Source organism: Colobus angolensis, unplaced genomic scaffold (genome assembly GCF_000951035.1).
Source record: "Colobus angolensis palliatus isolate OR3802 unplaced genomic scaffold, Cang.pa_1.0 Scaffold8, whole genome shotgun sequence".
NCBI classification, from domain to species: Eukaryota; Metazoa; Chordata; class Mammalia; order Primates; family Cercopithecidae; genus Colobus; species Colobus angolensis.
The window spans coordinates 7,357,324-7,385,225 of record NW_012121820.1 but is presented as its reverse complement, the minus strand read 5'-3'; the positions used below and the strand labels follow the sequence as shown (position 1 = coordinate 7,385,225).

At 49.5% G+C, this 27,902-nt stretch overlaps 1 protein-coding gene across 1 annotated transcript in view; it reads right to left on the bottom strand.

The window, feature by feature from the left end:
• The window catches only part of CDH22 (cadherin 22, type 2), a gene marked incomplete at its 5' end in the record, with an annotated part of 77,571 nt that extends 49,677 nt beyond the window's left edge, over positions 1-27,894 (bottom strand). The window contains 3 exons of the mRNA XM_011928875.1: positions 4,012-4,131; positions 17,675-17,969; positions 27,778-27,894. Of these exons, the coding sequence (XP_011784265.1) occupies positions 4,012-4,131; positions 17,675-17,969; positions 27,778-27,894 (532 nt within the window). The remainder of the gene's footprint in view (positions 1-4,011; positions 4,132-17,674; positions 17,970-27,777) is intronic.
• Between the last annotated feature and the right edge of the window lie 8 nt (positions 27,895-27,902).

Here is a 27,902-nt window from a genome sequence, read left to right as displayed (position 1 = left end):
CTTTCTTTCTTTCTTTCTTTTCTTTCTTTCTTTCTTTCTCTTTCTTTCTTTCTTTCTTTTTCTTTCTTTCTTTCTTTCTTTCTTTCTTCCTTCCTTCCTTCCTTCCTTCCTTCCTTCCTTTCTTTTTTTCTTTCTTTCTTTCTTTCTTTCTTCCTTCCTTCCTTCCTTCCTTCCTTCCTTCCTTCCTTCCTTCTTTCCTTCCTTCCTTCCTTCTCTTTCCTTTCTTTTTTTTTTAGATGGAGTCTTGCTCTGTCACTCAGACTGGAGTGCAATGGCACGATCTCAGCTCACTGCAACCTCTGCCTCCTGGGTTCGCGCAACTCTCCTGCCTCAACCTCCCGAGTAGCTGGGATTACAGGCACATGCCACCAAGCCCGGCTAATTTTTGTATTTTAGTAGAGATGGGGTTTCACCATGTTGACCAGGCTGGTGTCGAACTCCTGACCTCAAGTGGTCCACCTGCTTTGGCCTCCCAAAGTGTTGGGATTACAGGCGTGAGCCACGGTGCCCGGCTGTGATGTCTTAATCTAAGTCCTTCCTCTACATTAGGTTTCGTCCTCACACTCGTCACTGCTTGACATTGTGTTACATGTGTACATGCTCATCTTCTATATTCTCTACTTCAATAAAAGTGCCATGAATGCAGAGCCTTAGATTTGCCTACTGCTGCGTTCCGAGTGCCTAGAACAGAACCAGGCACATAATAGGCACTCAATAAATTGTTGAATGAATGAGTGAACTGTCCCATTGAATTCTCACAACCATCACATGAGATGGGTATGACTCTCCCCTGCGCACATGGGGAAACTGAAGCGTTAAGAGCCCCAACCATTCTTGGAGCTCCACACCTGTATTTCACATGGCCTGCTAGAAATTCTAGATGTTTCTTTCCCTGTTTTCTCTCATCTTAAAGCCAATATGGTTAAAGCTGAATTATTTAGCTCTGCATCAGATTCCAGGGCACATTCACTCATTCCTCTGCTCTAGTAGCTTTCTTAATTTACACTCCTCCTGTTTCTGTTGGTGGTACCCCTTGCCTAGATGAATAAATCCTACTATGTGGAAAGAAACTCTGCCTTCTCCCTCAACCTAGTCCTGCAGATTCGTGTTGGCCCCCAAGGTTTGTCCTTTGCAGGATCTTACTGCCACCCCCGTTCTCTCTTCTTGGCATCTCAATCAATCCTCCTACGAATTCTTCATCATCCCTGGCCTCCTAGCTAGACAGGTAGGTTAAGGAGTCTGAGCGAGTGTCCAGAAAGGGCGCAGGCTTTTGGTTTTTGCCCTTTGGGACTCTATGCTGGGCATACTGGGCTCTAGGGCCTCCCTGCCTCCAATTCCTGCCTCTGAGCCAAGCTCTGTAGCAGCAACCCGAGGGATCTTGTTAAAATGAAAACCAGAGCATGTCATTTCCTTGCTTAGAAGTCATCAGTGAACCTGCACTGTCGGTGACGAGGAGGGGAAACTGGCACTCTCACACGTGGCTCATGGGAGTGTCGTCTGGTACATTTCGGCATTATCTATCGAGATTCCAAATGCATGTGCCCTTTGACCCAGCTTCTCCACTTCCTGAAAATTATCCTGCAGATATACTCACACAAGCACAAAATGATGTATGTGTGAGGTTATTCACTGTAGCATTGTTCGTTGTAGCAAAAGATTGGAAACAGCATAAGTGTCCACCGGTAGGGGACTGGTGAAATAAATTTTAGTGTATCCATAACACCCATTAAATAAGAGAATGAGGAAGCTCTTTATGTACTGATATGGAATAATCTTCAAGATGTATTGTCAAGTGAAAAAGGCAAGCCGTGTGTATAGTGTGTTTATAGCTACCATTCATGTAAAAAAAATAAAACAAATACATGTACCTTATTTTCTTGTACATGTACAGAATAGCTCTGGAAGATGCATGAGAAAATTACATTGGCTGCCTTGGGGATACAGACTGGGTGGCTGGGGGACTGGATGGGGTGAAGAATTGCTACTAAATGCCTGTTTGGACTTTTTGAATTTTGAACCTTGAGATGTATTATCTATTAAACATGACTTAATATTTTCGAGTGAATGAGTCTAAGATCTCATAGGATATATACACCAAGTGGCTACCTTTGGGGCTGCAATTACTGGGGATAGGGAGTGGGAAGCACTTTCTTTTCTGGGACTACTGCATCCAAGAAGTCTTGCATCCAAATCCCCACATATCTGCCTGTCTTCCTGCCTCACAGGGCTGTGAGCCTCACAATGGCATTTTCCTTTCTTTTTAGCATTTCTTTAATGTTTGAATGTTTTCTAAAATGTATTTTGTGGGGAGAAAAAAATAACGAAGATACTTTGTGTGAGAAAATACAATTATAACTGTGCTCATGGATTGGAATCCTCTCCCTTCTCCCCCTGACAAAAGAAACACACAAAGAAAAACCCAAAACCCAAATCCATCAACTCCCCCCAACCCTACTTCCCAGCTTTGCCCTTAGAATGAAATGCAAGCTCCTTAGCCTGGCTCATACCAGCACAGTCAGGCCCCTGCCACCCTCTCGATGTCACCTCTCAACAAATCTGATTGCCCAAGCCTGAGCTCCTTACAATTCCCCTCATGCCCCCAGGCTGTTCTGCTTCTCCCAACTTTGGCCTGCACCATACCCTCTACCTGGAATGCCCTTCTCTGAAATCTTGCTCTGGCAACATCTTCTTCCTCCTCCTCCTCTACCTGGAATGCCCTTCTCTGAAATCTTGCTCTGGCAACACCCTCCTCCTCCTCCCCCTCCACCTCCTCCTCCTTCTCCTCCTCCTTCTTCCTCTTCTTCTTGACAGGATCTTGCTCTGTTGCTCAGGCTGGAGTGTGATGGTGCCATCATAGCTCATTGCAGCATCGACCTCCTGGGCTCCAGCAATCATTCCACCTCAGCCTCCTGAGTAGCTGGGACTATAGGCACCTGTCACTATGCCTAGTTAATTTTTGCTTTTTGTAGAGATAGGGTCTTCTCTGTGTTACCCAGGCTGGTCTCAAACTCCTGAACTCAAGCGATCCTTCCGCCTTGGCTTCCCAAAGTCTTGGGATCACAGGGGTGAGCCACTGCACCCCGCAGACACTTTCTTATCCTTTTTAGATTGCTGCTACTGCATCCAAGAAGTCTTGCATCCAAATCCCCACATATCTGCCTGTCTTCCTGCCTCACAGGGCTGTGAGCCTCACAATGGCATTTGATAAACATTCTGTGCTGTCTGACATCTCATTCCCTGCCTTCACCCAAGCCAGGCGCCTCCTATCCCAGAAGTAGTGAGAGCACCCCGCTGCAATCGGCAGCCACTCCTAGCTGTGTGACCTCAAGTGAGTCACTTCACCTCTCTGGTCTTCAGTCTTCTTATCCTGTCCTCCTCGCACTCCCCCAAGGCTTCTCAGAGATTAGTCAGGTTCTAATGTCACAGTGAGTGAAGTGAGGGACAGCAGGTGGCCGTGCTGCACCGTCGTTTGATGGTGTTGGGGGGATAAGCAAGAAAGAAGCCACTCTTCCTTAAAGGTCTCTGTGTCTTAAACACCCTTCCTTAAAGATGCCTGTGTTTTTCCATCAGGTCCTTAACAACTGCCACGGGGGCAGAGCTCTCAAAACTGCTGAAACCAGCCGTCCTCCCTCCCCTAAACTACACTTGTGACCCCGGAAGAGCTCACACGCCTGCTTCAACTTAGCTCCAAGGACAAGCCGCTTAGTTCGGACCTTTGAGGTCCTTTTAGGGCACCCACAGCAGCTGCCTCCTGCCTTTCTGTTGCTCTTCCAGTTTTGGAAGAAACCCCCCATCCCATTCCTTTTCTGTTCCTCAGTCCTTCCCTCTTCCCGCCTGGCTGCCCTTCCCTCTCTGTGACCCTGGACTCCTGCTGTGCACAAGGTGCCCCCTGTGCTCTCCGCAGAGCTGCTGGGACAGAAGGCTCAGAGCAGACGTCTGGGATGGTCCTTGCCCCGCCCCGCCCCTGACCCCGCCCCACGGCTCCGCCTCTGGCCCCGCCCTGCCCCTCACCGGTCTTGGGGTCCACGGTGAAGTGGTGCTCGCCGTCCAGCACGCTGTACACCAGCCGAGCGCTGCTGCCGTACGTGGGGTCATCTGCATCCGAGGCCATCACCTGCATCACCGACGTGCCTGGGCCCGGGGGACCAAGCGAGACAGGGGTCATCTGGGGCTGCCGAACTCGTTCCCCAACTTCGCCTCACCCCAGGGAAGCTGGGAGGGGAGACCTGCGGGAGGCCATCGAAGACAGCCCCTCACGGTCCCCATCCCCACTCTGAGCCCCAACCCTCTTCCTGTTTTGAGCCCTTTCTAGTGGCGCAAATGTGACCATGGAGTCAGATCTGGATTCAAGTCCCCTTGGGGTGGTTCCCAGCTGTAGGACTCTGGCAACGAAAGGCAGCCTCTCTGAGTCTGTTACCTCTTCAGCAAAGCGAGTTGAATCCTAGTGCTTGGTTCATTAGGTTGAGGGGAAGAATTCTAAACTCCCAGCACAGAGCAGTTCAGAGAAGTTTCTCAATATGGCAACAATCATTATTGCCAGTTACAGTCATCACAGTCAGTTGGAGCCAGGACTGGAAACCAGGACCTGACTCCCAATGCAGGGGCCATTCTACCCACTCCAGCTCCTACTGATTCTTCAAGGGACTTCTGCCTCCTCTCCCCGCATCATGGCGGTAGGGGACAGCCCAGAGGGACAGACCAGTTCATCGGGGGTCAGAGGCCAGTGTCTCTTGGCCTCTGGCAGGAGACGGCAGTACCCAGCCTTCCCTTTGGAAAGTCGTTGGCTGCGGGCCCTGGTGCCCTCCTCGCCCCTCCCCCTGGGTGCCCAGACGGCCCACCCACAGACACACACACTTCTCCTCATGCTCTGCACGTAGACTGCTGGGGAGAGTATAAATTGGATAAAAGTCCATCAAACAGCAGCAATTAAGTTATTGATTTTCGACGCTGCCTCATTAAACTGCGAGCTTCTTTCGGTCTGTCCCAGAGATGGCTCTAATTTGACATCATGTTCAATTTGACGAAAGCAGGGCTTGGGACGTGAGGCTAGACCAGGTGGGGGTGGGGGTAAGGGTGGGGGAGGGTCAGGTGGAGGGGCCAACAAAGCCATTGAGTCCACCCAAACCTTTCCAGAAAGAAGAGGGTGAGGTGGAAGACTCAAGAGTGAGTCTTGGGGGTTCAGGATATGACCCAAAGGGGAGGAGATGGAGACCCCACCTCAGGGAGATGCCCTGTGCTGGGTGCCTGCCGGTGGGGCCAGGCAGGCCCCTCTTGGGGCTGGGCTGGGCTCCCTGGGCCAGGAGGGCTGCATGCTGGGAGGTGAGGCCAGTTCACTGCCTGGTTAATGAGTGAGAATCTGGAAGTGCTACTGCAGCAATTCTGCTAAGCCCAGCCCGCCGCCCGCCTCTCCCGCCTCCAGCCTGGGGCCCTCTATCATTCCAGACAGACACATGTATTTATTTTTCACTCTTTTGCATTTCTCATTTCCCTCTGCAGGTTCCCCCTCCCAGCCACAGTCTCCTAAAATGTCCCTGCAATGCGCCTGTCTCTTTGGCCACTCCAGCTCCATGTCAACCATGTCAGAGTTACCCAGAGAAGCTGAGGAAGAGGGGTGGGCAAGTCCCTTCCCTCTGGATGCTGATGCCCAGGGGTCTCCTACTCAGAGAGGACACAGCCCCAGGTGCCTCTTGCTGGTACAGAGAGAAGGGAAAGGAATTATGTCCTATTGAGCACTCATGACACACTGGCTTCGCCAGCCACTTAAATCCATCATCTCTAATCCTCATAGCATCTCGGAGATGCAGAATGGGTCCCCCCACCTAGTATTATAAAGGAGGAATCAAGTCAGACAGGAGAAAAGATTTCACTGAAGGCACAGAGTAAGGAAGTGGTGAGATTTGAACCTGGGACTCTGGGATGCCAAGTCCCTTCTAGGAAGCAGTGTCAGCACAAGTATAGTGACTTTGGGGACAGTGGTCTAGTGCACTGAGTCACAACCAGTGATGGCACTGCCACTTATTAGAAGTTTGACCTTGGATCTGTCATGAACCCATTTGTGCTTCAATCTCCTCATTTTGCGAAACGAGGGTGGTAGTATTACAAATCTCCTGAGATCATTTTGAGAATTCAGTTTCCACGTCCAGCACCGAGGACAGTGCCTGGACCACGCCAAGAGCCCAATAAGTGCAGGTTACTGTTGTCGTCTCAAGAGGCACAACACGCCAGTACACAATGGCACAATTATGACTCCCTCACAGAGGTGCTGAAATGGGAGAAGATATATAAAGCATCAGGCTCATGGTGGGTGCACAATAACTAGTGGCTGTTGTAATTGTTATGAGAGAGGGTCTCCCTGTCACTCCCCCCGCATGTCCCTCCCACTCCATGGGCAAAGCACAATGCAGGGCTGAGTGACTCCCCAGAGACATGGCTGAGCGCTCTCTCTCCCTGGCTGCATCCCAGAGACTCCCGAGGGGATGATGGAATCATTTCCCCAATCCAGGATTCTTTATTGCAGCCATTACAGTTAATGCCGACACGAGGGAATGGTAAAGGGTCAGTGATTCACCACTGGTTTCCCAGGCCCCAGGGGAATGGCTTCCTTGGGCCACACACGCCCTCCCACCTTCTTTAGAAGTCAGCAGCTCCCCAGAATTGGCCGACAAAAGGGTGCCAAGCTTGTAGCTACTGTGGGACCACCTCGAGGGGGGGTTCCACAGGTTCAGCAGTTTATATTTCACAGTGCCCCATCATGTCCATTCTGTCCTGCAGACTTCACACCAGCTCTGTGATATAGATGCAGTGGTTTGTTGGTGAGTCAGCTCTGAGGGGTGAAGGGGTGGGGAGGAGTGCCCTGCTTTGTAATGTCTGCTGATTTCCGTGGTGTAAATATTCTCACCATGACCCAGTTTCAAGCTACCAACATGATATCAACTGGCCCACAAAACTCCTGAAAATCGAAGTGTGGCTCTCATGAGCTGGTATGAGCTGACTCCAGCACACCCCTGCCCCGTTCCTATTTCACAGCTGAGGAGACTGCTATGCACAGTGAAGGGTACAAACATGAATTAATAATGAAATCCATTATAAATTATGTATCATTATTCAATAACTGATAAAGATAGTTTCCATTTATTAAATAACAACTTTGTACTAGATACTATGATATAAGCCCTTTTTGTATATGATAGAATTTACAAAACAAGGCCTTCAGATAAGCTTTTAATATTTTCACTTTAAAGAGGAGGGAATGGAGGCTGAGTGAAGTTAAGTAATGAACCTCTTAGTGTTTCCATTTCCTCATTAGTGAGACGGGTAAGAATACTACCAAACTCGTGGATCACTGTGAGAACTCAGATTTCTACGCTGAGCACCAAGGACAGTACCTTGACAAGTTCACCTGGTGCAGAAGAGAGGCAGGTTTCAAACCCACGTGGATCTGATGTCAAAGCCCACATATATCCTGCCTTAGAGGTAGGAGGAGGGGCTGCTTGGAGTAGAAGTAGATAGATGGGAGAGAGAGAGAGGGGAGACTCAGACACAGGAGCAGGGGAGGGCAGAGGAGGGGAAGGACAGAAACTGGGTTTAGATTCTCCCTCCCCTGCAGCTGGTTCAAGCCCAGACTTCCAGAAGTAGAGCTGGGACTGGTTGACGGGAGCAGGCTGCTGTCCGTGGTGCTGCCGCCCAGCCCTTCTGCTAAGTGGTGGTTAGGGGCCTAGGTCCAGGCTGGAATGGGAAGGGTTGCCCAACTGATTCTTGGCTAAACAGGATCTCAGGGCCCATGGACCCATGTGGAATGTTAGATATGGAAAGGCTGGTCCTTGAAGAGCATAAAAACTGAGCTTCTCAACTTGGCAGCATATTAGAATCTCTTGAGAACTTTAAATAACATTGATGCAGAGCCCCATCCCTGACCAAGTAAATAGGACTCTTGGGGAGAAGCGCAGGCAAAGGTATTTTCACAATCTCCAGAGTGCAACTAAAGTGCCTCTCGGTCTAAAAACTGATGTCCTAGACCCAACCCCTCACTGAACTGATGAGGAAACTGAGTCACAGAGGGGCTCAATGACTTCCCCAGGGACACATCATTTAGTAAGCAGTAGGGAAAGATTCAAACTCAGGTCTGCCTAGCCAGCATGCTGCCCTCCTGGACTAATTGAGCCTGTTCTGAGACTGACACCTGGAAGGAAGCAGGTAGGATGATGTTGCCACCAAGTCATCAGAGCTCTTCCCAGCTGAAGTCAGCATGAGAAGTCGGACACTCTTGAGAGGAGATGCCCCTCACATCTCCATGGAGACTGGGTGGGTTTTGGCATCACAGAGTCCTGGTTTCAAGTCCCACCACTTCCTCACTCTACACCCTCAGTCAGATCTTTTACCTTTTCTGATCCATTTCCTCACCTGTAACATTAAGGGGTGCCCATTCTGAGTCTCTGAGCTGCTATGAGGACTAGAGATGATAGATTTAAGGACCCAGTGTGTTGTGGGTACCTAACAGAAGTTCATTCCTTTCCCTTCTTTCCATATTATCAGGAGGCACCTGGAGCTGTGCCTCCCTGAGTAGGAGACCCCTGGACACCAGCATCAGGAGGGAGGGGGCTTGCCTACTCCTCATCTCTGGGTTGTTCAGACTTGGTTTGTTGTGGAACAAGAATTGGAATGTGTGTCCTGGATCCCAGGCCAGAATTCTTTCTTTTCTTATCCCTTAATCCTTGCTATCTGTGAGGTGCAGTTGAGGCTCCAGACTCAAGTTCCAGACTCAAGTTCCAGAGCTCCCAGGAGGAGCCCCCCAGCTGGTTCTGGGAGTGGATGGTGCTGCATGGAGTGGAGCTCAGGGATTACAGACATAAATTCTCATTCCAGCCCTGTCCTTGGCTTTGTGTGGCTGTGGGAAAATCTTCCCAATCTGATTGGGCCTCAGTTCCCCTTCTGTAAAAATGGAGATAACACTTTATCATTCGTGCCTCCCTGGGTGTGGGAGACCCCTTAATGAGAGAAAGAGATGAAGCACTTTGGAAAAGAACAGAGTTCTCAGCCGAGGTGACCACGTGTCATTATTATGAAGACGTTTGTAATTATTACCATCCTGCCTCTTCCCTACCTCCTTTCGCCACCCCACTGGGCCTGGGGAAACCTTAGGCTCACATTTAGCTTCTCAAACATTTATAAAAAATGAATCCCACCCCTGCTGCTGCCAGCACTGTGCAGAATGCTTTCTATTAAAAATTAAAAACCACTTGTCGAGTCTCTGGGAACGCTCAGATTACACAGGAAACAAGCCCACCCTTGCTGCCCTCCTCCCAACTCCTTCTTCTATCATCACTTAGAATACCGGCTGGCTGGGCTGGCCTTGACCCTGCTTCCAGCATCCCAGCCAGGGCAGCCTAATGCAGATGAATGACACACAGGAGATGCAGGAAAGTGGTTGCATGGGAGGAGGCAGGTCCAGAGACAAGTGACAGAGAAGGCGGCACAGAGAGAGGGGTCAAGAAAGTGGGTAAGAGACAGAGAAAGGAGGGTCAGAGGGATAGAAGTCTGTGGGGGCAGAGACAGAGAGAAAGCAGTAGAAACACAGAGGTTAAGTAGGAAACCAGAGGAATCTAGAAACAGAGACAGAGCAAATAGAACAGAGAGCGGTACATATGGAGCAGGAAGAGGGGGCAGAGCAGGTGGAAGAACTATGAGAGGAAGGTGAGGTTTGGCCTGGTGGGGTGAGGGACCTCCTGCATTGCAAGCACCTTCCTCTAGAGTCTCCAGGGAACGCAAAACACCCTCCCCTCCTCACCCTTTCTTTCCTTATGGATCCTGGCCATGGACTTGCCCATCCAGGCAACCCCTGAGTGTGTGTGTGTGTGTATCTGCTATGTCCTCCTGAGAGAGAGCACTCTCTTACATCCCAAACTGAGACCCACAAGCTCTTCTGTCCTCTCAACATTTACCAGGCCCTCTGTTAGGCAGTCCTATGACTTTGTTTGTTTCGGACTGCAACATTTTAAATATCTGTGATAGCATCCTTCTACCCATGGCAGAAAGCAAACATTTTTGCTTATGATTCAGTTCCATTCATTCTCTCAACATCTGCAGAGCACCTGCTAGGTGCTAGACCCTCAAGGGCAGGATGGTAGCTCTATCACCTTTGCACCCTAATGCCGTGTGGCCACAGGGCCTGGCATACAGAGAGTGCTCATATTTGTTGAATGATTTGTTGATGGAAAAGACGAAAAGAGACAGGGATATATTCCTCCCTGTCCAGATTACCTGGGCCACGGGGCCAACTCCTGAGGGCCAGGGCCTCTGCTCCTGTCTGCTGCTTCTCCCCACCAGAAGCCTCCTGTCCCGTTCCCCCCAGCCCGGGTGGTGAGAGCCAGTGCCGTTGCTAGGCAAGGAGATATTGCACGTATAGATCTTCCTGGACTTTAATTAAAAACATCTTTAGAAGTTGTCTCTGCAGAGACCAGCGATTGATTCCTGGCTTGGGCCTGCGGGCTGCTGAGCTACACTCTCTCCAGCTATAGATGGGACAATTGGAGGCTCCCAGCCTGCTGCTGCCCTCTCTAAATGATATCCTTGGGGAACACACTCCTTCCTGCCTTCCTCCTTTCCTCTCTGTTGCCCCAAGCACTGAATTTAAGAATCAGATAGTGTGCTCTCCCAGTTTTACTTTCCTTCCCCTCTTGAGCCTCAGTTTCCATAGCTGTAAAATGGGGATGTCAGTACTTAACCCAAGAGAGTCCCTAGGAGGCTGAAATGAGATTAGGGATGTGAAAGTGATTTTCAAGCTGCAAAGTTTTGTGCAAGAAATGGTTGCAACTCTTTCCTCAAAGAAAGCTATGGATGCTGAGCCAAGGAACTCAGGTTCTGGTTTCCGCTTCTGGGTCTAGTTCTGACTTCAACTCTTACTGTGGAACCTCAGAAAAATCACTGCATTTATTTCTGTATCAGTAACATGAAGACACTAATACCGATCCTGCTTATTCCCCAGGATTGTGAGAATAAAGAGAAATAGCTCTGTGAAAGCAGGGCTTGCTGATAGCTATTATTTAGTAAATATCCAAATAAACGCAGGCTGTACTACCAAACAGTCTTTTCCCAACTATTAAAGATGCTGCTCACAGAGGAATTGAAATACATGGAAAAGTGCCCATTTCCACATTCCGTTGAGCCCTAATCCCATCGTCTGGCAATGTCAATTCTATGGCATGTGCGCTATGACTTTCTCCTTCCTTTGCCCATGGCAGACATCACCAATCCATCATGGCATTCTTTTCTGCCAAGGCTGAATGAGATCTTAGACTCCTTCGCAATACAGCCCGACAGTCACTACCAATTGATCTGAGTTAGCACAAGAGATGAAACTGATCTGCTACCACTTTGAGGTGAGGGGTGGTGTCTTGCTCATCTGTGATCTCCACATACCTAGCAAAGTGCTATGTACATAGTAGGTCTAATATGTGTTTACTGAATTAAAAGCAACTACTTCTCTAGCTTCTGCGGGGCTATGTATAAAATAGGTGCTAATAAATGTTTGCTAAGTTGGGTGACTCATCTTTGCAAGCCCTACAGAACCAAGTACATTGGAGGCCTTGTGTATAATGGATGCTAATAAACATTTGTGGATTTAATTCAATTACTTATCTTTACATCCCCTGCAGTGCCCAGAATAAAGTAGTGGTTAGTAAATGCACATTGAATTCAATTTATCATTTCTGTCTTTGGTATCTTCAATAGTGCCAGGCATAGTATCTTGCACAAGGTTGACATGAATAAGTAGGAGGAGTTGAGCTGGGTGTGGGAGACCTGTGAAATCCTCTTGCCATCCCATGGTCAGGTTGTGACAGCCTAGGGAAGGGGTGTGGCTCCCTGACACTGAAAGAATGTCTAGTCCAGTTCTTCTCTATTAAAACTTACTCCCTGTTGACATATTCAGCCTCAAGCTGTAAATTCCCTCTCTCTGCTGCTGACTTCCAAAATTGTATCTTTAGCCTCCTCTCTCTCCTGACATCCAGACTCATAGATCCAACTGTCACCTTGACATCTGAACTTGGACGTCCAATAGACACCTCAATCTTAACTTGCCCAAGAATGAATTCTTAATTTATTCTGCAAACTTGCTCTTCCTGGAGCAGTCCCCATCTCAGCCACAGTAGCTCCATCCATTCAGTTGCTCAGGCCCAAAGCTTCAGCATCATCCTTGTCTCCTCTGCCTCTTACTCCCCACATCCAATCCCTCACAAACCCTGTTGGCTCTACCTTCAATGTACATCCAGAATTCCATCTCATCTCACCATCCACACTGGTCCAAGTCACTATCACCTCTTGCTGCACTATTGCAATTGCTTCCTCATTGGCCTCCCTACTTCCAACCTTGCCTCCTACAGTCTGTTTTCAACATGGTGGCCAACAAGTCATTCTTTTAAAATATAAGCTGGATTCGATTACTCCTCTGCTCTCCGTCTCACTCAGAGTACAACCAAAAACCTTTCAATGGCTACCAAGTCCTGCGTGAGCCATTGTCTGAGGTATTCAGACTCCAGATATTCTCCCACTTACTTCTCCTCAGCCACAGACCTCCCGGCTATTCCTCAAACATGACAAACATGCTATGCCTCAGGACCCTTGCACTTGTGGTTCTCTCTGTCTGGAACATTCTTCTTGTAGCTTAGTGGTTGTCCAAGTATGGTCTCCACACCAGCAGCATTAGGGAGTTTGTTAGAAATGCAGACATTTCTAACAGCCCAGACCTCCTGAGTCAGAAAGGCTGGGGGAACAAGGGCAACAATTTGTGTTTTAACAAACCCTCCAGGTAATGTGGATGCACAAAAAAGTTTGAAAACCACTTTTTGACCGAGCTCCTTGGTTTCCTTCCTTCAGATCTTTATTCAGAAATGTCCTCTTTCAGAAAGAGAGGCCTTCCCTGACCCCTCTGTCTAAAATAGCACTCCCCCAAATTGCTCCTAACTCCTTTACTCCTTTATTCTACACAGCACTCACACCATCAGGCATATTAATATTCATTATATATATATATATATATATATATATATATATAGAGAGAGAGAGAGAGAGAGAGAGTCTCGCGCTGTCACTCAGGCTGGAGTGCAGTGGCATGATCTCTGCTATCGGCAACCTCTGCCTCCCTGGCTCAAGTAATTCTCCTGCCTCAGCCTCCCAAGTAGCTGGGACTACAGATGTATGCCACCATGCCTGGCTAATTTTTTTTATATTTTAGTAGAGATGGGGTTTCACCGTGTTGCCCAACTGGTCTTGAACTCCTGAGATCAGGCAATTTGCCTGCCTTGGCCTCCCAAAGTGTGAAGATTACAGGCGTGGGCCACTGCACCTGGTCTATTTTATATTTTTAATTATTTATTTGCATATTACACATTTGCTTATCTCTGTCCTGACTCTCTCCTGCTATAGTGTGTAGGTTTCCTAAGAATCCCCAATGCCTGGAACAGTGCCTGGCACATAGCAGGCGCTCAATAAACATCTGATGCTTGAATGAACCCTCTCTATGCTCAGAAGGAAACTTGGGGTCCAGAGGGGGCAGGAAGTCGACCAAGGTCATGCAGGGAATCAGGCGTCCTGACTATCAACCCAGGACCCACTTGGCTGCATCAGGGTTAACATGACTGGTGTGCCCCTGCTCAGAAGCGTGGCTCATTGGAGGCCCCCGGCACACTTCCCTTCCCTTTTAAGCTGTGAGTGGTTTAATTTGCAAGCGCTGCTGCCTTTCATGTCCCAAGCTGCGTCCCTGTTCCCTCTGATCTCCGAAGCTGCCTGGACCCTGGTGCTGCTTGTTGGCCCCGCCCTCCGCAGCCGGATCAGGAGGTTGAGTAATTGTGACTGATTTTCAAAGCTGCCTGGAGTCTCTGCAAGCACCCTGGTGTCAGATTTGCTTCCCCTTCAAATAGTTGCTCAAATGAAATAAACTAATTTAATTTCTGCTTCTCCCTTCCCCCTCCTGGGTTCCCAGCTGGTCCAAATTGAGTCCCCCTCCCTCTCGACCTTTTTCCTGAGTGGACTGTGAGAGTCAGTGGGCTGGGAGAGGGAGTCAAGACAGGGCTGGTTCTCCATAGGCTGGTGCTCATAAACTGGGGGCTGCCTCTGCCTCCTACTCTCTGCATGACCTTGGATGAGTCCTTGCCCTTCTCTTGATCTCAGTTTCCCCACCTGTGAAACAAGGACCCTTGTCATTCCAACAACCTGGGAGCCATGCCCAGCAACTTGCTCTGTCGCTGACTTGCTATGTGACTGTAGATACTTTCTTCTCTCTGAGCCTCAGTGTTCCCATCTGTTCAATGGGGATGCTACCATCAGTCCCGCCACCTCTCAGAGTCACAGTGAAAGTGAAGTGGTCATGGAGGAGCCACCATGGTGGAGCTGAGGCTGCTTTTCCCCCAGCACCTCCCCATCCTCAGCCCTTCTCCACAGTGCAGCAGAGGGAATTTTCTAAAATGCAAGTCTCCTCACGTCACTCCCTCACTCAAGTCTTTCCCAGGCTACCTGCTTTCCTCTAGTCCTTCAGATGGGGCTGCTGCTTCCTTCTCTAGCATCAGCTCTCCCCACCTTTCTGGTCCTTTTTATGCAGAAATGTGCAGGTCAGTTTTAGGTGAAGGGGGACAGGGCTGTGAGTTTAAGTCAGTAGGTGGGGGCTGCCAGACCTAGAAAGTCAGGGACTTGTTGCGTGACCTTGGACATGTCACTGCCTCTCTGAGCCCCAATTTCCCCATTTGCAACATTAATTGCTAAGTTCTTGCCAGGCTCTGAAATTCCATATGTCTTTGCCATTGATAATATCCAAATTTATCTCTCCAGCCCAGACCTTCTCTGAACCTGGATATTCAACTGTCTTGTTCAAGATCTCCACTTGGCAGCCTAATAACGTTTTTCTAACTTAACATACTTCACACCAAACTCCTAATTTCCTCTCATCCCCCAAATCTGTTCCTTCTATCTCAGTAAAGGGAAATCTATCTATTTAATTGCTCAGGTTACAATCCTAAGAGTCATCCTTGAGTTTTCTTTCTCTCACACTCCGTATCCAATCCATTAGCAATTTCGATTATCCAATCCATTATGCTTTCAGAATATATCCAAAAGGAGACCTCTTTTCAACACCTCCACTGGTACCATCTTGTTCCAAGCCACCATCATTTCCTGTTCACAGGCCACCTGCTTCTGCTCTTGCCCTCTTTTCTGCCCATCTATTCTTCATGAAAGAGCCGTGGGGTCCTGATCATGTCATTCTTCTGAGCAAGACCTTCCACTGACATCTCAGTTTGCTCAGCATAAAAGGCAATGCCCTGGCTATGGTCTACATGGCTGCATGATCTGGTCATCTTGTTTTTTCTTGGCAGAATTCAACCCCAGGACCTTTGCCTGTGACATTCCCTCTGCCTGGAATGCTCTTCCCCCAGGGCCATGCTCTCACTTCCTCCAGGTCTTCAGAGAAGCCTTACTGGACCAATGATCTAGTTGTTCATTTGCTTATTGTCTGTCTTCCTTAGGAAGAATGGGCCCTCCATGAGAGTAGGGAATCTTCTGCCTTTTCACTGCCATGTTCCCAGGGCCTAGCATGTAGTAGGTACTCAACAAATATTTGTTGAATGAATGAATATACTCATCTACACACAGCATGTCACATGCACACACAGGCCTTAAAGTGCTTCTTGGCTAGGTGTGTGTGCACATCTGCATATATATGTGGAACACACATGTACATCAGGCATGCATGCCTGTGTGTGTACACCAGTCTGCATGCACATCCACAGCCTCACTGTTGCCTACTTCCTCCTCATCCCTTGCCCACCATTCTCTCTGGTTCACCTTCTCCTCTTCCCCTACTGGCTGCTTGCTCATTATCCCAGCAAGCTGCCAGATTTGGCTCAACCTGGAGAAGCTGGGCTGACAGCACTCTCTCCCAAGAGCCCAAGTACTCCTGGCCTCTGACATGCAGCCATACAGCTGGGAGGTCCAGGGAGGCACAGCGTCCAACCTTTGGCCACAGCGAGTCAGCAATGGAGCGTGGCTTAAGACCTAGGGCAGCAGCTTCTTGTCTATCCTGGCTTGCAGATAACTTCGAGCAACATGGTGGGAAGGAGATGGCGGCTACTGGCTTGTGCCCCTCACCCCATGACTCCAGTTTCTACCAGAGCCCCAGAAGCCCTGAACTAAGTGAGGCCTTGATGGTCAGAAATGGTCTGGGGGTTTCATGGTCATGCAGAGTCATGCAGCTTTAGCCTCAGTGTCCCGCTCGCGTGTGCATGGCCCTTTCTGAGTATGGCTGTGTCTGATGTCTACATGGAGATGAATATTGTGTGTGTGCACTTCACTTTCCATGGGCATAATCATGTGTGCAGTGCTCCTGCGTGTGTGCAGTCATACCCAGGTAAGTGCAACTGAATCTGTGTCTAGGGGCTCAGCTATCTCTGTATGAGGCTCTGCCCCTAGCTGGCTGGGTTTTGGATAAGCTGTGGCTTTCTCTGAGCTATAGACAGAGCTGCCTGTCTCATTCATCTACCTGTGCCCAGGCCTGTCTACAGCTGCACACCAGGGGAGCTGGACCCTAGGATGCTCATGTCTGCTTGTGGCTTTTGCCTCTGTGTACATGGCTGAGTCTGTGCAGAAGCGCTATGTGCATCAGGGCCCGTTTCCTGCCTGGGGCTGTGTGTGGCTATATCAGGGTGTGCAGTCGTGGGTCTGAGTGTGTGGTTGGGCCCTGTTTCAGGTTGTGTCCCAATTTAGCTGTTCCCAGGGGTGGGTGTGCCTGAAGATGGGACTATGTCCGTGTGGAGGTTGTTGTCAAGGGCTGTGCTGTGTCTGTTTATGTGCAGTTGAACTTTTGTGAAGGGCTCTGTCAAGGCGTCCAGGCATGCCTGTGTGTGTGACTCTGTCCAGCTGTGCCTGTGTGTGTGATTCTGTCCAGCTGTGCCTGTGTGTGTGACTCTGTCCAGCTGTGCCTGTGTGTGTGATTCTGTCCAGCTGTGCCTGTGTGTGTGACTCTGTCCAGCTGTGCCTGTGTGTGTGACTCTGTCCAGCTGTGCCTGTGTGTGTGATTCTGTCCAGCTGTGCCTGTGTGTGTGACTCTGTCCAGCTGTGCCTGTGTGTGATTCTGTCCAGCTGTGCCTGTGTGTGTGACTCCGCCCAGCTGTGCCTGTGTGTGTGATTCTGTCCAGCTGTGCCTGTGTGTGTGACTCCGCCCAGCTGTGCCTGTGTGTATGACTCTGTCCAGCTGTGCCTGTGTGTGTGACTCTGTCCAGCTGTGCCTGTGTTGGGGACTGGATCTATGAATGGGGCTGTATATCACTGTAGTGGTGAGTTGTATGCGGGGCTGGGCTTGTGCATGTGGCATGTCCAGATCTGTGGCTGTGTCTACATATGTGACTGGGTGTGGCTGTATGAGCATGTCTGAGGGCATTACTGTGTCCACATGCAGGTCCACATTCATGGGGGGGCTGTGTCCGTGGAAGTGGCTGAGGTCATGTGTGTGGTTTTGTCCAGGACCATGCTTGACCCAGGGGGCACTTGAGCTCACATCTGTACCCTGTATCCTGGGTCAGCAGGCTCTTTCCTGTCCCTCCCCAGAGGATCAGCTACTCCCCTTCCCAGCAGGCTCCACTCCCCTTGGGGATCACCTTGATCCCACTCCCCACTCCCAGGGCCCACAGCCCACCTGTGGGTGAGAGTTCGGCCACGCTGCCAATATAGGGGCCGTGCAGGAAGCGGGGCTCACTGTCATTGATGTCCTGCACCTTGATGATGAACTCCGACTCGGGCTCCAGTAGGCGGTTGGTGGCGCGATCCCGAGCCTGGGCCCGCAGCGTGTAGAAGGTTTTCTGCTCGCGGTCCAGGCGCTCCATAGCATGAATGTCGCCTGTCAGCTCGTCGATCAGGAAAATGGTCCCAGCACCCTCGCCTGAGATGGTGTACTTGATGGCCCCGTCACCCTCGTCAGAGTCGGAGTGGATCTGGGGAGGCAGAGAGGAAGGCAAGGTGGAGGCTGAGGAGGAAGTTCTTCTTGGCTTCACTGTCCCATGCCTATTCCTGGGTGCCTATTCCTAAGCCCATCTCTTCTCCAACACATACACATCTTTAGTGAGGACACTGAGGCCCAGCAACCACGCTCACTTACATCCCGGGCCTGGAGTGTTTCCTCAGTCCTCTGGGGCCCTCCCTGTCCCTGGACTCTACTTTCCCCTCTGCATTCAGAGTTATCAGCCTTGGAGGCAGATCTGAACATGGCCTCCCTGCTTACGACCCTCCAGTGGCTTCCCATTGCCTTCACAGAGAAGTCCAGCACCACTTCCACACCTCTCTCCCCTTTAGCAGCACAGCCCTGACGATCCTGCCTTGAGTCCTGTCCTTGTTTCTCTGCCCTTGGAAAGTCTACTCATCTTGCAAAGTGCAACAAAAATGCCACCTCTTTCAGAAAGCTTTTCTGGATCCTCAGTCTCTCCCCACCTCTGGGATCTCTCAGTACATCAGGCCATCGTGATCATGTTCAGCCTTGTAGGATGGCTGTAGCCAACACTTCTCAAACTCTAATGTGCATGCCGTTCACCTGGGGATCTTGTTAAAATGCAGATTCTGACTCAGTAGGTCTGGGGCCAGGCCTCAGACTTTGCATTTCTAATAAACTTCCAGGCTGCTGGTCCATGAGCTCACTGTGAATTACAGGTCCACCGCTCCCTAGACTCTGCACCACAGGAGGTTGGGGTGGCATCTTCCTCATCTTGGTATATGGAGAACCAGGCTCAAGACATGGCACATGGCAGGGAGTGAAGGGAGAGAGGAGGAAGGGATGTCAATTGAAAGAGCACCTTCTATGTGCTAGGCACTGGCTAAGCAATTTATGTACTTTTCTAGTTCAAGATACTTTTAAAAAAAAACCTGCTAGAGTAGGTTTTGCTATCTTTATTTTACAGATTTTTTCCCCCACTTCCTAATGAAGATTGGAGAAGTGGGATGGGTTCTTTAAGGTCAGGCCACTGGAAGAGCTGGTCTGACTCCACACTGGGCTTTCCCATTCCATCTAAAGCCTCCGGAGAGGAGTCCAGGGCAGGGGAGAGACAGTGCAACCTGGCCCAGCCTTGGCTCTGACATCTCCCTGTGCGTCCTCACCCATCACTTTGCCTCTCTGGCTCTCAGTTGCTTCATCTGTAACACGGGAATCATATTAGCATCTTCCTCCCAGAGGTACTGAGGGGTTTGCTAAGTTGAGAATCCACACAAAGCCCTTAGCAGGTGTTACCAGGTGACATTTACAATATTTAACAGCCAGCATGGTGGGTGCACTGCCCAGGCAGTGGTACTGTAGCAGGATCCCTGCTGGGCCAGGCAGGAACCCTTTGGTTGCTGGATCACAGAGAGGCCCAAGGGGCTGAGAGAGTTGGGGCGAGGGAGAGGAAAGGGACTATTTACTACAAGTATGGAGGTTTTTCATGGTTTTAACAACCCGTACAACTATACCAGTTTGTACTAGCTGAAAATCAGCCCTGTCTGAGACATAATGAGGGCCCAATAAATGGTAGCTATCGTTATTATTATATTATTACTAAATGTTAGCTATATATAACCAGGATTTAATCTAGGCACTATTAGGCTCCAGATTCCAGGCTGTTTTCACTGCCCTGAGATCTCTTGGGTGAGGAACCAGCAGGAAGTCTGTTTTCTTGCAATCAGAAACACCTAAGTCCTTATCTTCCAATGCCCAAATCTCCCAGGCAGCTTCGCGCAGAGGAAAATCCATTCCGATGAAGCTAATGGCTTTGGGCAGGTCCCTGCTCCTCTCTAAGCTTCCATGGAGATGGAGCGTGAATGAGAGAATCCCTAAAGTTCCTTTTAGGCTGGGGTTCTGTGAACCCCAGCCCACTCAGCAGGAGAACAGGTGCCCATGAAGTCATCACGAAGGGGGACAAAAGCCCATCCCCTGCCATACAGGAGGAGCCGGGGTATAAATTCTGCTGGTAGAACTTTGTGTCTGAAAGGTGGATTATAGAAGTGCCATTTGGAAGATTGAATGGCCCATAAACATTTTCATATTTCATTAGCCGATTAATGGGCATCTCTCTCTTTTTGGCGAGTCTGCTGATTCTCAGCAGAAATTGCGGGGACTAAATGGAGGCGTCTGGTGGAACCTTTCCGGGTCCCCGTCCTGTTATAGATTGCCCCAATTAATGCCCGTCCTGGGCTCCACTGAGAAGCCTTCTTCCTGTCCAGTTACTGTTAATAGATTTCTCATAAGTGGCTGGATTGTAAAAACCTCATAACTCAGTTTAATGCCCCCAATAAAATTATTTCAGGACATCGGCCCTGAATCATTGGCGGTGCTGAGGATGAGGAGACCTGTCTCTCCTGTTTGCTGTTTATACATTTTTTTCTACCATTGCCCCAGGGGAGATGGGATGAGAGGGGGTGATTCTGTTCCCTTTTGGGGTGCTTCTACCTGCTTCCCAGTCTGATCTGTTGTCAGCTTATTTCATCAGCAAACACTTCTGAGCAGTGTGATAGAATAGACACCATTCGAAGAGATGCTTAACAGCTATAATCTTATTAGTCTTCATCATTGCCCTGTGAAACATTATCATTCCCATTTCACAGGTTAGAAAACTGAGGCACAGAGAGGGGGAATCATGTGCTGTGTCACATGGCTAACTGCGGGAAGCACGCTCCTGACTCTACTACTCACTAGTGTTGGGACCATGGGTTTGTCAATTTTACCTCTCTGAGCCCCTGTGTTTCCACCTGAGAAATCAGACCGAGCCCTACTTGGCACAGGTGTGGGGAGGATTAGATGAGAGCATGTTTACATTGACCTAAGCACTCTGCTAATGGTTGTTTCCTTCCCTTTCCATCTCCTGGCTCTCCATCACATCTCTGCAGCCCTTGATGTTTTAACTCAGACCCCAGGCAGGGCTCACTTACGAGTGAGGAATGGAGAAGAGGGAGTAGAGCCTAGTCGTGATGTCATCTTCTGTGGAATATGATGCAGAGCTCACCCTGGGGCCTACTGGCTGCTCTCTGGGGACTGCAGAGTCAGACAGGGGCAATCGGCCTGGGCAGGAGCTAAGATCTGGGAGTTACGAATTCAGGCCCAGCTGGGGCTGCCTGCCCTGCCTGCCTGGGTCCCGGCTCCAGAGTGAAGGGTGAATGCCTCTGGCTCTGCCCTAAGAAGATATTTCTCAGGACTCTCAGCTGTGAGTGGAGGATGGAAGATGGTGCTCTCATTTATTGAGCACCCACTATGTGTCAGACATGTGTTACAGGCCATCTGTAGAAATTGAGCTTGACTTTGTGGGGTTTGCAAATGTATCCCTATTTTCCAGGTGAAGAGACTGAGATGGCCGCAGGTCTGTTTGACTCCAAAGTCCAGTTTGGTTTCTCTGCAGTCTCTGGGAGTCTGGCTAGTCTGCTTACAATGCCTGCAGCAGAGGATGAGGGAGAAAAGGGGAAGGAGTGGGCTACCGGGTGGCCACTGGGCTGCACAGCTTGGACAGTGGCCTTGACACCAGTCTTTTGCCCTGTGCCCTGCAGGCCACAGTCATCGGTGGCCTCTTCTCTCTAAGCCTCCAGTTTACCATTTGGAAAAGAACCTCAGGCCACACATCAGGAAAGATTATGTGCTTTGGAGTCAGAATCAGCTCTGTACCAGCTTCAGCTTTGCCAGCAACCTGTGCACGCCCCTGGGCAAGTGGCTACCCTTCTCTGAGCCTCAGTTTTCTCATCTGTAAATGGGGCTAATATTGCTTCACCATATATATTCTGAAGATTCATAAGATAATATATGGAAGCTCCCTGCACTTAGTAGGTGCTCAATGTAAATTAGTTCCCTCTCCTTTTCCTGTGCTGGTCTCAGGAGGGGTTGAGGGTCACCTAGTTCATCCCCTATCTCCTGATACAAGAACCACACAGACTCAAATCCTGACCCACTGGAGATCTAGGGGCCATGATCCAATCAACGCCTTCTTGTCTTTCAAACTCAGCTTGTTTCCTCCTCCAGGCAGCCCTCTCAGATGCCCTCTCATTTGGTTGAAGAGACCTCACCTGCTCCATTCCTGCCCCGTACACAAACCCCTCCACTCCACACCCTCCTGTAACTTCTAGTGTTGCACATCTGTGTCCCCAGCTGTCATGGGCCTCAAGGTATGGACTAAGTTAGGTTTGTCTATGTCAGAACTCTCTGTGCCTGGCACACACTAGGTACCCTGACAATGCCTGCAGAGAAAATACAGGGGGTGGGAAAGTTGAATATGTATGTGTGTGTGTATATGTGTGTGTGTGTGCACGTGAGTGTGAGTTTGCAAGCTCCTTGAGGGTCAAGCATCTGGCTGTTTATTCCAACTCCCCAGCACCCAGCACCCAGCACAGGGCACAGCATCAAACGTATTGAATACATGAATAATAAAGTATACAACTGTCATCAGACTCCCCCTGTTGTCTTCTGGGATTTCTGGAGAATTCAGCCACTCTTAAATCCCAGGTACACATGGACAATCGCTGGGAACTTAAAACACTCCAGGCACAGTTCTAGACCCTTTACTGCTATCTCATTGATGTCTCATCTTGTGCATCAGAACTTACTCTCTCCCCATTGTGTAGGTGGGCAAACTGAGGCCCAGAGAGAGTCTAAACCCCACCTAAAGTCACACAGGTAATGAGAGGCGGCCCCAAAGCCTGACACCACATTCAGAGTTCTTTCTACCACATCAAGTGTGGCCAGCCTTGGAGGAGAAATCCCCCTCAAGCCCCATCCCTTGATCATAAACAACACGAAAAACACAAGAGTGATGGTTTCTCATCCCAGGGGGCTGAAAAATGGGATTTATGAAGCCATTAATTACTTCCTCCTAATTAAATCAAAATTAAATGCGAGCAGAGGTACGTTTTCCTTATTAAAGACAATTAAACGGACAGTGCGGCTACGCAAATAAAATGAGTCCAGGATTTAAACGGAAAGCAAATCAAATAAAAAGCCTCCCCGGAATGAGGGGTCTGTTCACAACCGTGCTACTCGTAAACCAGGAGTTCATCAATTTTCTTTAAATATTAGCAACTTAATTAAATCTGCTCTCCTCCCCACTTTAATCCTGCCGTATATCTAAAATAGATCTCACCGCCTACAGGAGTTGGTCATAAGTGCTGACCCCATAATTCTATCTTTTTTTAAAAAAATTAAAAATCCTACAAAATCCACATCCAGCTGACAGAAGCCTCGGGGGAAATTACAGTTCGGAAAAGGGATTAGTCAGAGTACCCAGATTTTATGGAAATGCTGGGAGGTTGCTTTGAGGGTGGGTGTCGTGAGAAGGTCGGGGAGAGGTGCGCCAGGGTTGCCAATGGGGGCAGGGCCGCAGAAGGAGCTGTTCGTGTGGGGCCTGGGCGACAACCGCGGGGCCCAGCAGTTCCTGTGGGTGCTGACAGAAGCCTGGCGGCGAGTGATGGAGGAGGTGGTTGTAAAATAGGTTACCGTCGGGCGCCTGGGGTTCACTCTGCGGATGGTGCTGTTGCTAAGCTACCTTTAGAATTCGACAAGGACGGATGCTCCGAGCGGCTCCCTGGGGTGGGGGGAACCAGGAAGCAGTGAATTAACTGAAACCATGGTGAAGTCCTTTCTTCCTGAAGAGTGAGAGAGCGTGGTATGAGAGTGTGTGTTTGCATTCACGTGTGTGCCCACACAAGCACTCGTACATACGAGGGACTCAGCTGGAAAGGGGACAGGTGGCTTTTAAAAGCCCAAGCTCATATTCCTAGGGTGGGGAGGGGTGGGCTAATGACAAACTTCCCCCCACTTAGTGGTAAGAAGCTATAATGTTAAGTTGCCAAAAAGACTTTTTGGGATTTGAAGTGGGAGTTTGTAGTTAGATGGTACACTCAAGATGGTGGAACTCTCAATAATAGTGAGACTTACGAGGTGAGACTTAACAATAATAAAAGTGAATACTTACTGAGCACGTGCCAGGACCCAGCAAGTATTCTAGGTGCTTGATAAATACTAACTCATTGACTCCCCAAGGCCAGCCTTTGAGCTGGGTCCTAGTAATAGCCTCACTTAACAGATAAGGAAACTGAGGCACAGAGAGGGTGAATACAGTCAGCCCTCTGTATCCATGGGTTCCACATCAGTGAATGCAACCGACCAAGGATCAAAAACATTCAGAAACAAAATTGGGTCTGTACCGAATATGTACAGACGTTTTTCTTGTCCTTCTCTAAACAATATAGTATAACAACTATTTGCATAGTATTTACACTGTATTAGGTATTATCAATACTCTAGAGATGATTTAAAGTGTATGGGAGGATGTGCATAAGTTATGTGCAAACGCTCTGCTATTTTATATTGGGTTTTGGTATTCACGGGAGGTCCTGGAACCAATCCCCCATCGAGAGATACCGAGGGACAACTGTAAAGTGCCCAAAGTTAGGAAGATCATAAGCAGCCGAGCTGGGAATTGAGCCCAGGCAGTACAGCTCCAGGTGGCCCTTTAACCACACACAATGCCACCTCTCATAAGAAAGTGCATATTGGGCAAATATTTGCGAAGAGATGAAACCTCTCCCTCCCTGGATGGAGTGCTTTTCTGGAGATGGCCTTGAGGGTAAGAGAGCAGGGCAGGGGCTCTGGGTGAAGGTGATAGAGGAGGAGGATGACAAGTCCCAACAGCAGTGGCAATTGTGGAGAGAGGTTCCTGGGGGAAACAGAAAGGGCCCTGGGCCCAGCACAGTGCTTGACTCCTGGCAGCTGCTTAATATGAAGCTCTTGAATTGAGCATGGAGATTGTGTTAGGAGACCTAGTTTCTTGGGTTGGTTCTGCAGCTATGTTGCTGTATAGCCTTGGCATGATCTTCTCTGCCTCTGGGCCTCAGTTTCCCCTCCTTCTAATGAAGGGAGCTACAGGGCCCTCCCCTGCTTATAGACTGTGGTTCCCTGAGATGGGGGTGGGGTCAGTTCATGCTGTTGAGGTGATAAAGGCTAGGTAGGGGCAGATGAAAGCGTGAGTCAGAAGCTGGTTTTCTCATCTTTTCAGGATGTGGGTGGCTGGGGAGGCTTTTGCAGAGCCCTAGCTGCTGGGCGGACAGCAGGGCTGAAGTGCCTGAGATGACCACTTCCTCTTACATTTAGGCAGATGCATCAGTCCTTTCCTGTGTCTCCAAGGTTTTCCTGGACCAAAGGCCTTTTCCCAGGTCTGGGAGTCTCAGAGTGGTCTGGAAAATCAGTCTGGGATTGGCCTCTTCTCTTTCTCTGTTGGGGGCTTAAAAGCTTCAACTCAGGGAGCCAGGCTCGGTGGCTCACGCCTGTACTCCCAGCACTTTGTGAGGCCGAGGCAGGTGGATCACTTGAGGTCAGGAGTTCAAGGCCAGACTGGCCAACATGGTGAAGCCTCATCTCTACTAAAAATACAAACATTAGCTGGGCATGGTATAATCCCAGCTACTTGGGAAGCTGAGGCAGGAGAATCGCTTGAACCCGGCAGTGGAGGTTGCTGTGAACTGAGATCGTGTCACTGCACTCCAGCCTAGGCAACAGAGCAAGTTTCTGTCTCAAAAAACAAAAACAAAACCACCGCCGCCACCACCAGCAACAAACACTTTGACTCACACAGATTCAAGTCTTGGCCATGCCACTCACCCATGACTATGACTTTGCCCTCTGTTACTTTGGTTTCTTTACCTACCAAAGGGAATGATGATTTCTACCTTGCAGTTTAAGGGTTAAGTACTTTATATGGGAATAATAAAAAACAGCAACAACAAACAAGCCGCAGGCTGAACACTTTATGTGCTCTGTTTTCTTCTTTAATCTTCAACAACCTTAGGAAGCCGGCTCTCTGAGCCCCTATTTTTACAGATGAAGAGACTGAGTGTTGGGGCGGCAAAGGAACTTGTTCAAGGTCACACAGTGAAGGGGTTGGCAGAACCAGGCCTCAAACTCAGGTTTGTCTGCCTCCAAAGCCTTCATTCTTAGCGATTTCACCTTTGGCTACTACCTATCACATAGCAGCCTTGGTCACTCCATCCCCAGCCCTCACCCCATTCTACCAGCGCCACCATCTCCCACACCTGACTGGGAGTCAGGAGTCCTAAGCTCTGCCACTAGGTTGCTGGATGATCTTGAGCAAGGCCTTGAACCTATCTGAGCTCTGTCTGTCAAATCCTTGGCTCAGCTTAATTCGTGGGAATCATTCATTCATTCATTCAGCCACATGTATGGAAGGGAAAGTAGCTTTGGGCCAGGGATTACTGTGTCTAGACCAGAGAAAATATGAGCTTCCTGCAAGGCAAACCCAAAGGTTTACATCTAGACTTTCCTTCTCTCCTTGTCAAGGATCCTGATCTCTGAGCCTCAGAACTGCCTCCTAGTTCTCAGACTCATTTAAGCACACAGGAAGCTCTGGAGTTGTCTTTACCACTCACATTGCTGACCAAGACTTCCTGGAAAGCTAATTGGCCTTAACAAAAGCCAGATACTGTCCCGGGGCACCACCCCACTTTCATGCCCTACAATCACCCTCCACTTCAACACCTCAACTGCTGACAAGGCTCTGAGCAAACCAGCTATTTTCAGGCCTCCAAGTCTTTGCATAGGTTACGTCCTCTTTCCCACCAGCCTGATGAACTCCTACACCTACGTCAAAACCCAGTTCAGGTGTTTTCTCCTCCATGAAACCAGACAAAATATACTATTTAATGATTGCCTACTCAGTGCCCAGTGCTGACTCGTGAAGCTTTTTATGCACCAGGGTGCCTCTGCCACTCTGGGGATCCCCAAACTGGCAGAGGCTGGATCTCACTTGCCTTTTCTCCCCAGCATCACACCCGGGCCCCACAAGGGGCTCAGGAATTGAATGGATGAATAAAAGTCCTTCTCAGCTCCTTATACTCTTGTGGCACAGATCTTCAGCCAGATTTACCAGCATTTACTCAGAGAGTTAGAGAAAGTAGTTTCATTCATTCATTCATTCATTCATTCATTCACTTAATGAACCATTTGCAAGCAATGTCTGTGCTAGGCACTGGGGATTTCATGGCCAGCAAAACAAACATGGTCTAATAGGAAAGACACACATTAATTGCACAATCAAATAAACACATGCATAATTAAAGTGTTATGAAGGAAAGATGCTGGGACCTCAAGGAGGATGTGACAGCAGATCTGTCCTAGTCTGGTGTGGGCAGGAAGGGTTTCTCTGAGAAAGTGGCATTGGAGCTGTAGTGTGAGTGTCAGGTCATCATTGGAAGGAGCAGGAAAGAGCAGTTCAGCGGGAGAAACAACTTAGGCAAAGGGGCAGTGGCAGGAGTGTGCATGGGGCATTGACTGACTTTCAGAAGAGCAACAGAAGGGCAGTGAGACTGAAACTCAGAGAGTGTGGCAGGAGATGAGGCTGGAGGAGGAGCCAGATCTTTGTAGTCAATGGATAGAATTTGGGCTAGACCCCAAGTGCATAGGGAGCTGCTGAAGAATTTTAAGCAGAGTGGCTAGAGTATGTGTGTGAGAGGACCAGATTTGCAAACTCGTTCCTAAATCCCGCATGCATCTAGCTACAGGATGGGCTGGGATTGCCTGCTGGGCTCTCTCTAAGATGAGGGGGAGGAGAGGAGGCCATGGGGCAGAGTGGGAGTGGGGCTGTGGACTCCCTTATCAGTCTTTGGCCAGGGAGCAGAAGGAGGCACATGAAACGTGGATTTAAAAGGAAAGGTGAACTAGGGTTTCTTGTATCTACCAGTGGGTGTCCTCAGGGTCCTGGGATCTGGAGTTGGAGTGGGGCCCCACTTTACCTTGCCCACGTACAGGGGCTCTGTGCCCGTGTACTCCTCCACCACGAAGAACTGGTTCCACACCCAGCCGCGTTTGACGCGGCCGGCTCCCAGCGCGCCGTCCTGCCGAGCTCCAGGCGCCGACG